The sequence below is a fragment of the Pongo pygmaeus genome, chromosome 8 (assembly GCF_028885625.2).
Source record: "Pongo pygmaeus isolate AG05252 chromosome 8, NHGRI_mPonPyg2-v2.0_pri, whole genome shotgun sequence".
Classification (NCBI taxonomy): Eukaryota; Metazoa; Chordata; class Mammalia; order Primates; family Hominidae; genus Pongo; species Pongo pygmaeus.
The window spans coordinates 27,006,463-27,020,911 of NC_072381.2; the positions used below are offsets into that span (position 1 = coordinate 27,006,463).

The window sequence follows — 14,449 nt, forward strand, 5'->3', positions numbered from 1 at the left end:
TGAGATGTTGGGGCTGGTCATTTCACCTTGCTAAGACTGTTTCCTTATCTGTAAAATTGAGAAGATCACCTTTCTCCCAGGGTGGTTGTGAGGATTAGCTAAGATCCTATTTAAGATCTTTGTGTCTTGTGGTGTGCCGTAGGCATTTGAGGTAGCATCGTGATTATTTCCATATATTTTGGCCACTGGCAAAGTGAATGGTTTCTAAGTCTTGATTATAGGACTGGACTTTGGTGGTCCTCAGAGCCCCTTAAAAGGCATAGGAAGCATCAAGGGCCTCCAAGCATAAGAAATTCTCCAGTTGTAGAAGTTTAATGAGACTCTGCTGCTCTGAGAGGCTTTAGAACCTCGCCATTGCCTCAAAATGTCAGGAAGTCAGTGGAGTGCAGCAGACCCACATAGTTCCTTCTTTCTCCAGATTGAGGGACTGAGTCCCCCTTAATGTGAATGAAAGGCTTAGGAAGCTTCAAAGATGTTCCCTCGACTGACAAAGCAGACATTCTCACAGCCCCCTCCAGACCGTGGCCACATGGCTTGTGGCTGTACTGAATGTTACTTGAAATAAGTGAGACATGAGCTGGTGTTGGAACATCTTGTTAATAGATTTTCATCTTAGTAGTATTTAATTTGTTATGTTACCAAGCAGTAAGATGTTCATCACCATGCCATGAAATTCAACATTAGCTCTTTGGTCTAAAATTATAGTAACTTTTGGTCTTTCAGAGATTTTGCCTCTATTCTGTCTGCACGTTTACAAAGGTCAGTCATGTCCTCCATAAAATTCAGTGATTCCACTGTGATACAGAAACCACGGCCCTTGCTTTTGGTGGGTTTCTGATTGGAGAGAGGAAAGGTCATCTTTCACCCACTATCTAGCATAGCCATTGGCAGTGTGATTCTTCCCAGGAGGGGCTGATGTTCTGGGTGGCTGGGCCAGGCTACTTTGCCAACTTGCTAGGGCTATGAATGGAGATGTTGGGGCACTCGGTAGGAACACCCGCCCTCATTATTACCAGGCTTCCATCCTCTCAGACTTTGGAGGCTGAGGTAAGAAGTGAAAGGTATGCTGTAAATAGGTCCTCTCTCCCAGTGAGATTTACTTGCCAGCTCAAAATCAAAGAGCATAACACATGTGCCCAGTTTTGACAAAAATTCATAAGACCTCCTTTTGTACATTAAGGCATGAGTGAGGAACATTTGAGCCGTGTAGATGTTATGCTGGGGATTAGAAAAATGAGGCACTGGCTACCACCACCTATATAACTGCGAACATTACTGCTCAGATACTTGTTAGTAAACATGAGTGAAGGACAGTAAGATGGACTGAGTGTGCTGAAATCCAGCTAGCTTGGTAAAGATTCCTTTACCTGGCTCAGATCATCGGCATAAAAGGAAAAAGCCTTTCCCTGGAGAAGTCTATGAGAAAGTTTTGGTTGCTCTATTTGTAAAAATCTTCAAATTGTTAAGTACTTGTTATGAACCCCAGGATACTAAGTTACTGGTTGAGTCCTACTTAAACCTTAAGGTGACTGGGTGAGAGGAGGCTGGCCTCTTTGGACTGTGTTTCAGTCTGAATATATTTCAGAAGAAACTAACTTACTTTCCCCTACACACACAACGGAGTAATGACTTTCTCTGCTTTCATATATAGTGGGGGAAAGGGGAGATGGACCTCTTCTACGTAGTATCTGTCAATAATCTACAAGAGACTGAAAAATGCTGGTTAAGGCCAGGCGCAGTGGCTCATGCCTGTAATCCCAGCACTTTGGGAGGCCGAGGTGGTTGGATCATGAGGTCAGGAGTTCAAGACCAGCCTGACCAATATGGTGGAAACCCCGTCTCTACTAAAAATACAAAAATTAGCCAGGCGTGGTGGCGCATGTCTGTAATCCCAGCTACTCGGGAGGCTAAGGAAGGAGAATCCTTGAACCCGGAAGGCAGAGCTTGCAGTGAGCCGAGATCGCACCACTGCACTCCAGCCCGGGCGACAGAGTGAGACTCCATCTCAAAAAAAAAAAAAAAAAAAGAAAAATGCTGGTTAAAAAAAGCAAGCAAAAGGAAGAAAAAAGATTACTGTACCCCAAGCCATGGTTTTATGTGTGCTTTGCTGGGAAATCCCAGTCATGAGGCACCTACTCATGCTCACCAGACAGCAGTGTTCTCATCTGCCCATAAGGCAGTGAGTTGAAAAGGCACATTGCAGCCTCAGAAAAGGGAACACAGGCTGGAGTCCAAGCAGGAAGTGACTCTGGACAGGACTCATTTCAAAAGTAGACTGATGTTTCTGTCTTGTGGCACACGGGCCAGAAGTTAGCCAAATATGTATTTATAAGTTGCCTTCTAATCAAACAGCAAGGTTAAGCTCTTTTGTGGAATACACTGTAAAACAAGAGATTCTTAGCAAGAAATGTGTCAAAAGATGTATGGGACTAAGATTAATTCGGGTAAAAACAAGTTCCAAAAATAACATAAGAATGTGCAGTATCTCCACTTAATGAAAATGTGTTTTTAGTTTACAAAGGATTCTTTCATACATTATCTCTAATCTCACAACTCCTCTTTGTGGTAGATATCATGGTGTTTATTCTGCAAGTAAGAAACTGATGCTCAAACCTTGCCAAAATTAAACATCTGGTAAATGGCACAGCAGGGAACTGAACAAGTCTAAGACCAGTATTCATTTTATTACATCATACATAGTGTTATTGCCACTGGTAATGCTGAGAAGTTAGTAGCTATGATACCACACAGGCCTTCCCACAGAGCAGGTAACTAACCCACCTGGGCACTGATGATACTCAAAGAATCATCTCTGTGTCATGTCTTTGCTATTGTAAACAACATACCTACTTAGTGGAGTAGTTCTAAGACGTCTGTAATCCTTTCCCTTTGGTAGGTGAATTTTGTTTGCTGATGAGATGGTCTTTGAACTTTTCCATTTGTGAACACTGGACCAGCACAAGCATTCTTGGGAAACCACCTTTTCCTTTTTAACTTGGTGTAGTGGGTTGTCTTGGAGTTTAGTCCAGCCAGCACTTGACAGAAACTCCCTCTCTTTGGAATTCCTTTATTTTTAACATCTCTCTTAAGGGGTTTCCTGGTAACAGTTGGTTCAGAGGATTTAAGAAGAGTTTTGGGGATTTCTGGAGAAGTCCCAGGGGATGACAGCGTCCTCCCATGTATGTACGTGCACATATTCTCTTTAAGAACAAAAACCTCATGTTAATTGGATTTTGAAAGCTTCAGAAACAAAATGGAAGTGTTTTACTTTCTCTGGTGAAACTTTATTAATTTTCAAATATCTTTTTTTAAAAAAACCAAATCTTTCCTTTCTTCTGCTTCTCTTCCTTGTTTGATAAGTCACTAGACCCAAATGTCAGCTGTAGCCATGTTTCCAAATGCCATCACCAGCCCCTGCACCAGCTGCACAGGCCTTATGCTATCGTGGTGACTAGTTGGTGCCTTAGAGTTACCCAGTTTTGTTTGGGTAGACTCATATACTGATCACCTTGGCGGTTTAGTTTATGGATAGGTTTCACAGAGTTACAACCCGATTTATTCACAGGTGGTTTTCCTAGTCTTAAAAACAGCACCTGAGCAAACAGAATTTTTATTTGTCACTAAATCTGCAGGCAACTGTTCTTCCTGTTGTGTTTCTCTTTTCTTTTCCACATACACATTAAGGGGACTGGGGAGTGCCCAGGGAAGAGTTTGATATTTTGCATATTAAAATTGCACACATGACATGTTTGGAAGGAAGGATGTAGTCACTCAATGCAAATATTTTTTTCAAATTTTGCTTTCTCGATGCTTTTTATAGTAAAAGCATCAGCGAAAACACCCAATCAGCATATCTTACCACACTTGCTGGTACTGTAGAAAAAGCTTATACATCATAAACAAGGTAATGTCACCAGATGCCTACGAGAGAATCACATCAGTGTTAACGATAAAACCTTCTAGATATCCAGTATTGGTGTGTGGTATTAAAAAACTAAAACAGGCTTTGTGTAGTGGCTCACGCCCATAATCCCAGCACTCTGGGAGGCCCAGGCGAGAGGATCACTTGAGGCCAGGAGTTTGACACCAGCCTAGGCAACAAGGCAAGACCCCATCTCTATAAAAAATTTAAAAATTGGCCAGGCGCGGTGGCTCATGCCTGTAATCCCAGCATTTTGGGAGGCCGAGGTGGGCGGATCACGAGGTTAGGAGATCAAGACCATCCTGGCTATGGTGAAACCCCATCTCTACTAAAAATACAAAAAATTAGCCGGGTGTGGTGGCATGCGCCTGTAGTCCCAACTACTCGGGAGGCTGAGGCAGAAGAATCATTTGAACCCGGGAGGCGGAGGTTGCAGTGAGCCAAGATCGTGCCACTGCACTCCAGCCTGGGTGACAGCGCGAGACTCCATCTCAAAAAAAAAAAAAATTTTTTTTTAAATTAGCCAGGTGCGTGCCTGTAGTCCCAGCTATTCAGGAGGCTGAGGCAGAGGATCACTTGAACCTGTAGGAGTTTGAGGCTGCAGTGAGCTATGATTGCACCACTGCACTCCAGCCTGGGCAACAGAACAAGTCTCAAAACAAAACTAAAACCTACTTGATTTGGCTTTTTTACCATAGAAGTTGATTTGGGCTTTCCTGATTTCTAGTAGCTTGTTTTCTTCTTAAAAGACCAGCAACTAAAGGAAATTACTGGTTTTCATAAGAGCTAACCAGTTGCTGGCTCTATAAATTCTGTAAACACATTAGCAGTCTCTACATGTTTAGAGCTTTGTTCTGACACATATTTTGGTCTGAAAAAATTCTTTCTTCGTCTGCGATCACTTGGCTGCGGCTTTTCTATGTATGCCCTATTTTTTCTTCTAGGATTACTAACACCATGGTCATGGTTACGGGATAACAACTTATTTCATCCTTCAGGTTCACTGCCAGGGAAAAACTGGCAACTGCTGTAAGCACCGACGTGGCCAAAATCAAACACATCTTACCTCTTCCGTGGAGCCATAGACTGTTAGAGCTCAAGGGCTTCCAGTCATGAAGATGAGAAGCCTAAGACCCCAGGGGCTAAGGAAGTCACTCAGCTGTGGCAGCTGGTAGCCAAACCAAGACTAGAGCTCGGATCTAGGAAGTGAAGTGATTTGGTGTCCTGGCTTTTGTATTCTGTTAATGGTGACACTTCTAAATAGTTGCTAAGTATTGTAGAATATCGATTTTACCTTCAGTTCCTTTTTTACCTATTTTTTTCCTCTCTTCTTGCTATCATCTTAATTCAGGTCTTTTTTATAACCTACTCTAGTAACCTGTTTGTTCTGTCTGCCTCTGACTCTTTTCATTCCATGGTTCTCAACCTTGGCTGCACATGAAAAATACCAGGGTGGGCGGGAGGGGGTTGAAAATCCTGGTGCCCAGGCTAAACCCCAAGCCAGTATAACCAAAGTCTCTGGGAACAGGATCTAGGCAACTGTATTTATACCTCCCCAGGCCAGGTGCGGTGGCTCACACCTGTAATCCCAGCACTTGGGGAGGCTGAGGTGGACAGATCACCTGAGGTCAGGAGTTTGAGACCAGCCTGGCCAATATGGCAAAACCCTGTCTCTACTAAAAGTACAAAATTAGCCGAGTGTGGCGGCGCACACCTGTAGTCCCAGCTACTCAGGAGGCTGAGACAGAGAATTGCTTGAACCCGGGAGGCAGAGGTTGTGGTGAGCCGAGATCGTGCTACTGCACCACTCCAGCCTGTGTGACGGAGCAAGACTCCATCTCAGGAGGAAAAAAAAAAACTCCCCAGCTGATCCCAGTATGCAGTCAATGTCACGCACCACTGCTCAGATCCACTCTACACACTGCTAAAGGCAGAGCTCTGCACATAATGCTCTCTGCTCAGAAACCTCAGTAGCTTTCAGTTGGTAATCAATTTAGTACTTAGAGTAGAATGCCTAATTCCCATCCTCATCCTAGGCCAGTGACTCTCAAAATGTTGGCAGAGACCAGAGACACTGGTGTCACCTGGGCATCTGTTAGAAATCCATGCCAAGGCTCCATCCCTACTCAATCAGAAACTGGAAGAGAGGCCCCACAAGCAGTACAGGTGATCCTGATACGATTTAAAGTTTAACAACCATGTTGTTTTTTATTTTTTATTTGAGATGGAGTTTCACTCGTTGCCCAAGGTAGAGAGCAATGGCGCAATCTCGGCTCACTGCAACTTCCACCTCCCCAGGTTCAAGCAATTCTCTTGCCTCAGCCTCCCGAGTAGCTGGGACTACAGGCGTGCACCATCATGCCTGGCTAATTTTTTGTATTTTTAGTAGAAACGGAGTTTCACCATATTGGCCAGGCTAGTCTCAAACTCCTGACCTCGGGTGATCTGCCCACCTCGGCCTCCCAAAGTGCTGGGATTACAGGCATGAGCCACCACGCCTGGCCAGAACCATGTTGTTTTAAAGATGTACTTTATTCCTCCTGCCTCTCTTACTCAATGTTGGACTAGGATAAAACATCAGAATAAACAAGGACTAATGTCTCCTCCTCCTGTACACCACCACAGTGCCTAGGCATAGACAGTGGATGTCTCTTAGCTCAGCTTTTGTTGCCACAGTTTACTGCTCCCCCACATCATCTAGACACTTAATTACATTTTTGTTGTTTCTTGTTATTTCCTATTGTTACAAACTAGTGTTAGAACACTTGTCTCTCCCAAGAGAAATAAACAGATTTTCTCTCTTTTTTTGTTAGTTCCCAGAAATGAATGCTATGATCATGCGACGGTTCAGTTTGCCGGGAGATGTAGACAGAGCTCGACAGTATGTATTACAGGTAAGACTGTTTTTAAAAGAAAGGCAGCAGCAGGAACAACGTGGCAAAATCCTTTAATCCAAAAATGTAACATTAACTAAACATTAAATTATAGATACAAGACTGTTTGGTCAACTCTTGATGTGACAGAAACTGAGAAGGGAAAACTCATTTTTCTGATGTTTTATTTTCACTTCTCTTCTAGACTACTTACAAAATATTTTGTTTTAACTGGTCTTAGGTAAGGCACAGACATTAATATCTTTTAAAAGGTACCTAAGTGATTGTGGTGAACTGTTAGTGTTGAAACCCAGTGGTATGGAACCAGCCTTCCCTGTGTCCATCAACAGAATCACTGGGCCCCCAGTCACCCAGCCTCAGCTCCAGCCTCATCCATGTCCCCATCCACGACCCCATCCGGGCTGCAGCTGGACTGCTGCAATAGTCTACTCATAACTGGGCTTTCCTAGTGCATCCTACCTGTTATAAAAGTGTGACTAAAGAAATGATCACTGAAAACAATTAAACCAACATAGGCAAACTATACATTTATATAAATGTTTTTCTTTTAAAGGGAGAACCATTTAACCCTGTTCAGGGGCTAGTGGCTTGCTTTAAATATATTGCCACATATCTTCAGAACTTTTCTGTGGAAGCCAGATCTCTTTGCATGATGTGAGTTTTGGTGACTGACTCCTGTGAGAATGAGCCATTTCCAAGTTCACTGTCATTTGCAGCCAACAGATCTACTGGATGAGTCGGAGTGAGCAAAAAATTGTTACAAAGCAAGTGTGGCATGAGATCTGTACTTAGTGTAGTACCTGAAAGACTTCCAAATAATTAACTTTCAGATTCTTAAAAAATTTAAAAAGCAACCCCCAACCCCTAAAAGGTTATTTTTCTCTCTTAACTGACTATACTGTTAAGCCTCATTATTCACTATGGGTTACTGCCTTTTTTGGAGAATGGTTTAAAAGTACTATTAAAAACTATGGGAGGGAGCTGGAGCTGATAAAGAAGTCAATATTCCCTGGGAGAGGTTCTGGCTTCAGAAATAATGGTATTATTGAAAGCTAGAGTGGGAAGTGGAACTGAAAAGAGGGAAATTAATAGTAGCACCTATGGAAAATAGCAAAGTTCCAGCAATCCTAGCCAGAAACGCATTTAGAGAAAACAAAAATCCACGGGAATGTTCTCTGAACAAATTCTCCAAAATTCTAGCTCCCTGTTCACCCACAGAGCTTCTAGGCCTATTCCCTCATTAAATGTGAATAGACAACTCAGGGTTACAAATGAGTTGACTAAAGCTTGCTGAACAAAAGAGTGGGACCAAAATAACAGGGGGGAAAAAAAACTCAGGAAAAACATAAATAGGAGGATCCAAAAAGATACGACATTCACAAAACAATACAGGATCATACTTTTTAAATGAGTAAGAGCAAGTTTTAAGAAACTGAAAATGACTGAAGAACAAACTCCAAAGAAGGGCTGCAATGTGAAATTGTGAAAATCCTCCCAAGTGTAAAACAGAAAGGGGGAAATAGTGAAAAATAAGAAGAGCTACAAGGACTAGTACCATCATGTAACAAGTATTTCAGGAAGAAAATAAACAAAAAAGTGGTCACTTATGCTAGAAAATGGTGTCAAAACTGGCTCAATGAATAGCAAAAATACTGGATGCTAGAAGGCAGTGGAGGAAGGTCTTCCAAATGAGGATGAAACATTTTAAACCTAGGATCCATTAAATCTGAAGGCAAAAGAAAGTCACCACACATCAGGACTAAAACGTTGACGGAGTCTTGCTCTGTTGCCAGGCTCAAGTTCAGTGGCACAATCTCGGCTCACTGCAACCTCCGCCTCCCGGGTTCAAGTGATTCCCCTGCCTCTGCCTCCCGAGTAGCTGGGACTACAGGCGCCCACCACCACGCCCAGCTGATTTTTGTATTTTTAGTAGAGACGGGGTTTCATCATGTTGGCCATTATGGTCTCGATCTCGACATCGTGATCCACCCACCTCAGCCTCCCAAAGTGCTGGGATTACAGGTGTGAGCCACCGCACTCAGCCCCCACGAACACTTTCTGGGTAGGTTATGTGCAGATGTACTTCGGGAAAATGTGTGGAAAACACTGAGAGAAGGCAGGCTTCTGTACAAAAAGGAACAACAAACTAAAATGTGTCATGTTTTGAGCAATTGGTATAGAAAATCAGATGTATTTCAACCACAATGTTAGGAATATTGCATTTCTAAATGTCAGAGGGGTCCGGGCGCAGTGGCTCACGCCTGTAATCCCAGCACTTTGGGAGGCCGAGGTGGGTGGATCACTTGAGGTCAGGAGTTTGAGACCAGCCTGGCCAACATGGTGAAACCCCGTCTCTACTAAAAATACAAACATTAGCCAGGCGTGGTAGTGCACGCCTGTAATCCTAGCTACTTAGGAGTCTGAGGCACGAGAATCCCTTGAGCCTGGGAGGCAGAGGTTGCAGTGAGCCAAGATCACGCCACTGCACTCCAGCCTGGGCGACAGAGCAAGATTCCATCTCAAAAAAAAATTAAAATAAATAAATAAATGTCAGAGGGATCATGAGCCATGGAGAAGGAAATAGAATTATAGTATAGGACTTGATTCTGCAGGAAATATTTTTAGATCATAGAAATGATACTTTATTAGTATTTGGCTTTTAGAAAGAACCAATATTTTAAAACATGGTTACAGAAGAGAATATAAACATCTATAGTCTAACAGTATAGTTCAAGGAAAGGACAGGAGCTCATACAAGATAAAATCTGAAGTTGATGCTACCTAACAGAAGTAATCAACAAAACAACTAAAGACAGCAGTGTAATGATGAGGCGGCACAATATGGGTGGGCTAAATCCTCATCTTAACAAAAAGGTAACAGATAATAACTAAAATTGGTAATCAAGAAATAAAAACTAGGCTGGGCATGGTGGCTCACACCTGTAATCCCAGCACTTTGGGAGGCCAAGGCAGGCGGATCATTTGAGGCCAGGAGTTCGAGACCAGCCTGGCCAACATGACAAAACCCCATCTCTACTAAAAATACAAAAATTAGCCGGGCATGGTGGCATGCGCCTGTAGTCCCAGCTACTTGGGAGGCTGAGGCAGGACAATCGCTTGAACCCGGGAGGTGAAGGTTGCAGTGAGCCAAGATCACGCCATGCACTCTAGCTTGGGTGACAGAGTGAGACCCTGTCTCAAAAAGAAAAGAAAAGAAAAGAAAAAAACTAATGGATAAAGTGAGTGCCTTTGGAAGAAAGGAAGCTGATTTTCATCATAAACCCTCTGTACTTTCATTTTGTTATGTCTTTATTCTTTATTTTTTAAGTTAAGTTTTACTTGTGTTTTTTTTACATTTAAAAATGTTGTATAAAGATACTTTGTACGTAGAACTTTTGAGAAATTCTCGTAAGTAAAAATTAGGGGAAAACTGATGACTATGTAATATTGATGAGCTAGTTGCTTTGCATGCTAATAGAATAAAAATTTGCTTCAATATGAGAAAAAGGCCTAAAGGAAGTTAGCACTGGGGAAAAGAACATTAGAGATGTAGTTTGACTGTTAACTGTAACCCTCAGCTCATCTGATCTCAAAACTGTGTGTTCATTTATTATAGCAGGAAGTTAAAACGCTGATTCAGTCAGTGACAGGCATCTGTTCTGTTTTGTTCTGTATCTTGTAGAGTGATGGTGTGCAACAAACAACCTACCTCGCCCAGCAGTACTGCCATGAAGCAATAAGACAGATCAGTAAACTTCGACCATCCCCAGAAAGAGATGCCCTCATTCAGCTTTCAGAAACTGTACTCACAAGAGATAAATGACAACTCTTTCTGTTCTTTCTGGCAGCTATCTTACCAGACTGTGCCTAAAGAATTTTGTGGAATACACTTTGTTTGCTTCATGTGCAGATAACCAAAAATCATTTTAAAAGATATCAAACTTATTGATGGGCAATTTATTTTTTTTATTGCAAAAGTTTTTTCAGAAAACTTTTTAAATGTAATTAAACCATCTAGTCCTATAAATTCTAGTCCTATAAATTATAATCAAGGTATCTTGATGGTTATATGTGGTATTGTTTACACTGTTAATATCCACATGTAAGGCCATTACACAAATAAATAACCAATGTTAAAATTCAAATGGTTTGTCTTGATTTACCATAGGAGTAAAGGTCAGAAAAAATGTGAAGTCTGCATTGAAGTCCACATCAGTTATATTTTAACAGTATCCAAAATTTCATATAGGAGAATGGTTTATTATAAAAGACTGTACATAAAATTTAGACAACAGGTTATATACAAATTAAGAGAACAATCCACTTGAAAAATGGAAAGTAGAAGGTAGCTAGCTGATCACTAATGATAACTTTGTTTAAAATTAACAAAGGCAAAATGCATATGAAATAGTCACATTGATTTGGTAGCAATAATGGTCTTTAATTTTCAGAAGTAACTGTTTTGCACTAGTCTTACCATTCACTATGCTGTTATAAGCCTGTGGCATCCAGTACATAACTGTAATTTGAATTCCAAACAAATCCTCAATAACACAGAAACCCACACTTGAGTGCTCTACTTTAATATCCTAAGCAATAGAGAATTATACACAAGACAAGAAGAGAAAACATCCCTCAGCCCTCCCTTAAATTAAGAGGAGACACACAAAGTGCATGTGTTGCATTTCGATTATGTCAAAAGACAATACAAGTCCGTTGGTTAGGTAAATCTCTGTTCACTGATTAATACATGACCCACCTTCTTTCCCAATTATTTTATTTTAAAATTCTAATGTTGCTAGTGCCAGGTAAGGGATTAAAGAGTGGCTACTCACAAATCAACTGTATCCACTTTTACAATATGTAAAAGGTACTTTTAACTTCCTTTCATTGAACCAGTGTACAACAGTTCACTGTAAAACTGAAGGACTGACATAGCAATCCTTAAGAATTTTACCTACAGAATGAATGCACACAATTTGACACATTTTCTTAGCTTCAAAAGATTCTTTAAAAAAGGAATTCAGTAGATTGACTTGTAAATAACCATTGCAGATTTTGAATCTGCAAAAATCCGTCACATTGCTGTTGGGACAGATTAAGATAAGGCTAAAATTTTTTTCCAAGTTAACATATTGAGAAAATAGAACCATAATTCTGCAATAAATCATTATCTTTTATTTTTTTTTAAAGCAAACCAGTGAAGGAAAGGACAAAAACCTTTGGTTCACTTATGTATTTATGAATGGAAAAATTTTATAATGCAAATTTCACTCATTAAAAAACTTAGGTACAAATTACAACATTACAGATAATTCTCTTTTTGCTTCTTTTGTTTCACATGGAGACCTTGGAGACTCAATTCATGTTAAGACACCTAAGTACGAGCCCTCCAGGTAAATATTACACAAATGGGAAGCATCTTGAATTTTTAAGTATATTTCAATACATAAATTTTTATGCATGCTTTAAACAAACAGTATTTTTTTTAAATGAGAGAATCTAACAAAAAAAGTCTGACCAGCACCAGCATTTAAATTTTCTGATTTTAATATTAGTCTGACATAGCGTTAGTAACCATGCTGCACTGAAACATGTAATGGTACAATCTGAATCATGATTCGTTAAATATTATACCCCACTTCCCCCAGAATATTTAGGCTGGTCATAAAGTTAAAAATGTGTAAGTAAGTACATAAGCATCATCAGTTATGGACAGCTTCTTGTATAAATTGCTATTCAGCAATACACGAACTGCCTCAAAGATTTATGCTTACAGGTAGACATTCAATTTACCAATAAAACAGCATGTTCTGAAAATATGGGCACATTTTAAAACATATTAAGACAGTTCTGTTAACCATAATAGTCCCACAGTATGACTGAGTAATAAGAATCTACTTCAAAAGCAAAAAAAAAAAAAATTAATCAGTATAGTGCATGATTGATTCAACATAGTTCCCAGGGAACAGACCAGTCACTCGATTGCAGACTCCTTCATACCAGCCATCATCATTCTTCTTTATAACATAAATGATTGCACCCTCCATAAATGACAGCTCATCATCCTTGTCTTTTGTATAATCATATATTGCAACAACTATGGAAAAAACAGTTGAAATATCACATGAGTGCACTATATCCAACATTTACTTGAATTTTAAGACAAAGCCAATTAAATATATAGCACAGCAAAACTAACTTTTTATGAAGATTTCTTAATTTTTGTATCTATCAATATAAGTAGGTCAGTGGCCAACCATGTACTTAAATCATTGGCTTAATCTTAGAGCCAAATGACAATCTGATTAGACTGAATAGGTCAATAGGTTCTGTCAATCACTTTAAGAAAGCTCTCTGAATTTTAGAATTTATTAGATGTTTCAATTCATTCAAATACCAAGTGCCTATCATATGCAAAGCACTGGCTTTTCAAAATAATTATCAGGCAAAGAAAGCTGCATAGCCATTCAGTAAACCAGGTAACAACCCAAGCTATCTAATTTGAAAAAACACAGTTACTGGAAGGTAAATCACATCCTACTCATTCAAGAACCCATGCTAATTTAAGGGACTGTCCCCAGATCTTTTTTTAAAGAATATTTACTTGAAAGGATTTTAATTAATACTTAGAGAACTTTGCAATTCTGTGGTGTCTGTAATTTTCTCAGTTCAAGATACAGGTTGAGTAGCCCTCATCTGAAATGCCTGGGATCAGAACTGCTTTGGATTTGGGATTTTCAGATTTTGGAATTTTACATATGCGTAATGAGATATCTTGGAGATGGGACCCAAGTCTAAACTCAAAACTCATTTTTGTTTCACATACACCTTATACACATAGCCTGAAGGTAATTTTATTTTTCCCTTGGGAACACTGAATAAACTGTGTCATGTGCCTGCATTTTGATTGTGACCCATCACGTGAGGTCAGGTGTGGAATTTTCCCCTTGCAGCATCATGTTGGAACTCATTTTGGATTTTGGAGCATTTTGAATTTGGGACTTTCAGATAGGGATGCTCAGCCTATATTCACTTCCTTTGCAAACTGCTATGGAAAGAGAAAGTAATCCAAAATGTATAAAACGGCCCATGGACAAATCCAAACCACCACATTTTTTGTAAATAAAGGTTTATTACAATATGGCCACATCTACTTACTCACGTATTGTCTATGTCTGCTTTTACGCTACAATAACAGGACTGAGTAGTTGTGACAGAGACTGTATAGCCAGCAAAGTTTAAAATATTTACTATCTGGCTTTATACCAAACAAAGTGTGCTCACCCCTAGTTCTTGGGAATATACTTTTTAATCCTCCTCTACTATCAAATATATTACCCAATATATCATTCCAAATTTGTCAACTTATATAAATATGGTCCCATTTTCATAGTTAATTTGCTTTACCAAGTAAGAAAATACGGGTAAAAACACAATTCAAGGCCACTCAAGTTTATCATCCTCCTAAGTAACAACAGCTCTCTACTTGAAGGTATATGGGAATCTAAAGTAGAATATTTAAGACTTTCTTAACAATATGTAAATTATTTACTGTTTAAAAATATAAGGCCACGCTTAGTGGCTCATGCCGGTAATCCCAGCACAGGGAGGCTGAGACGGGCAGATCACT

At 40.1% G+C, this 14,449-nt stretch overlaps 2 protein-coding genes across 14 annotated transcripts in view; one reads left to right on the forward strand and one right to left on the reverse strand.

The window, feature by feature from the left end:
* PDSS1 (decaprenyl diphosphate synthase subunit 1) overlaps nt 1-10,961 on the forward strand; it is a 49,483-nt gene extending 38,522 nt beyond the window's left edge. The window contains exons 11-12 of one of the 2 annotated variants that reach the window (XM_054436605.2): nt 6,736-6,816; nt 10,499-10,961. In XM_054436605.2, coding sequence (XP_054292580.1) covers nt 6,736-6,816; nt 10,499-10,639 — 222 coding nt within the window. In that variant the 3' untranslated portion in view covers nt 10,640-10,961. Of the gene's footprint in view, nt 1-4,920; nt 6,306-6,735; nt 6,817-10,498 lie in introns of those variants that run through there. The other variant, XM_054436606.2, reaches the window with a different exon arrangement.
* A 94-nt stretch (nt 10,962-11,055) lies between these two features.
* ABI1 (abl interactor 1) overlaps nt 11,056-14,449 on the reverse strand; it is a 117,847-nt gene continuing 114,453 nt past the window's right edge. For all 12 annotated transcript variants that reach the window (XM_054436599.2, XM_054436593.2, XM_054436598.2 and 9 more), the window contains one exon: nt 11,056-12,916. In XM_054436599.2, coding sequence (XP_054292574.1) covers nt 12,741-12,916 — 176 coding nt within the window. In that variant the 3' untranslated portion in view covers nt 11,056-12,740. The remainder of the gene's footprint in view (nt 12,917-14,449) is intronic.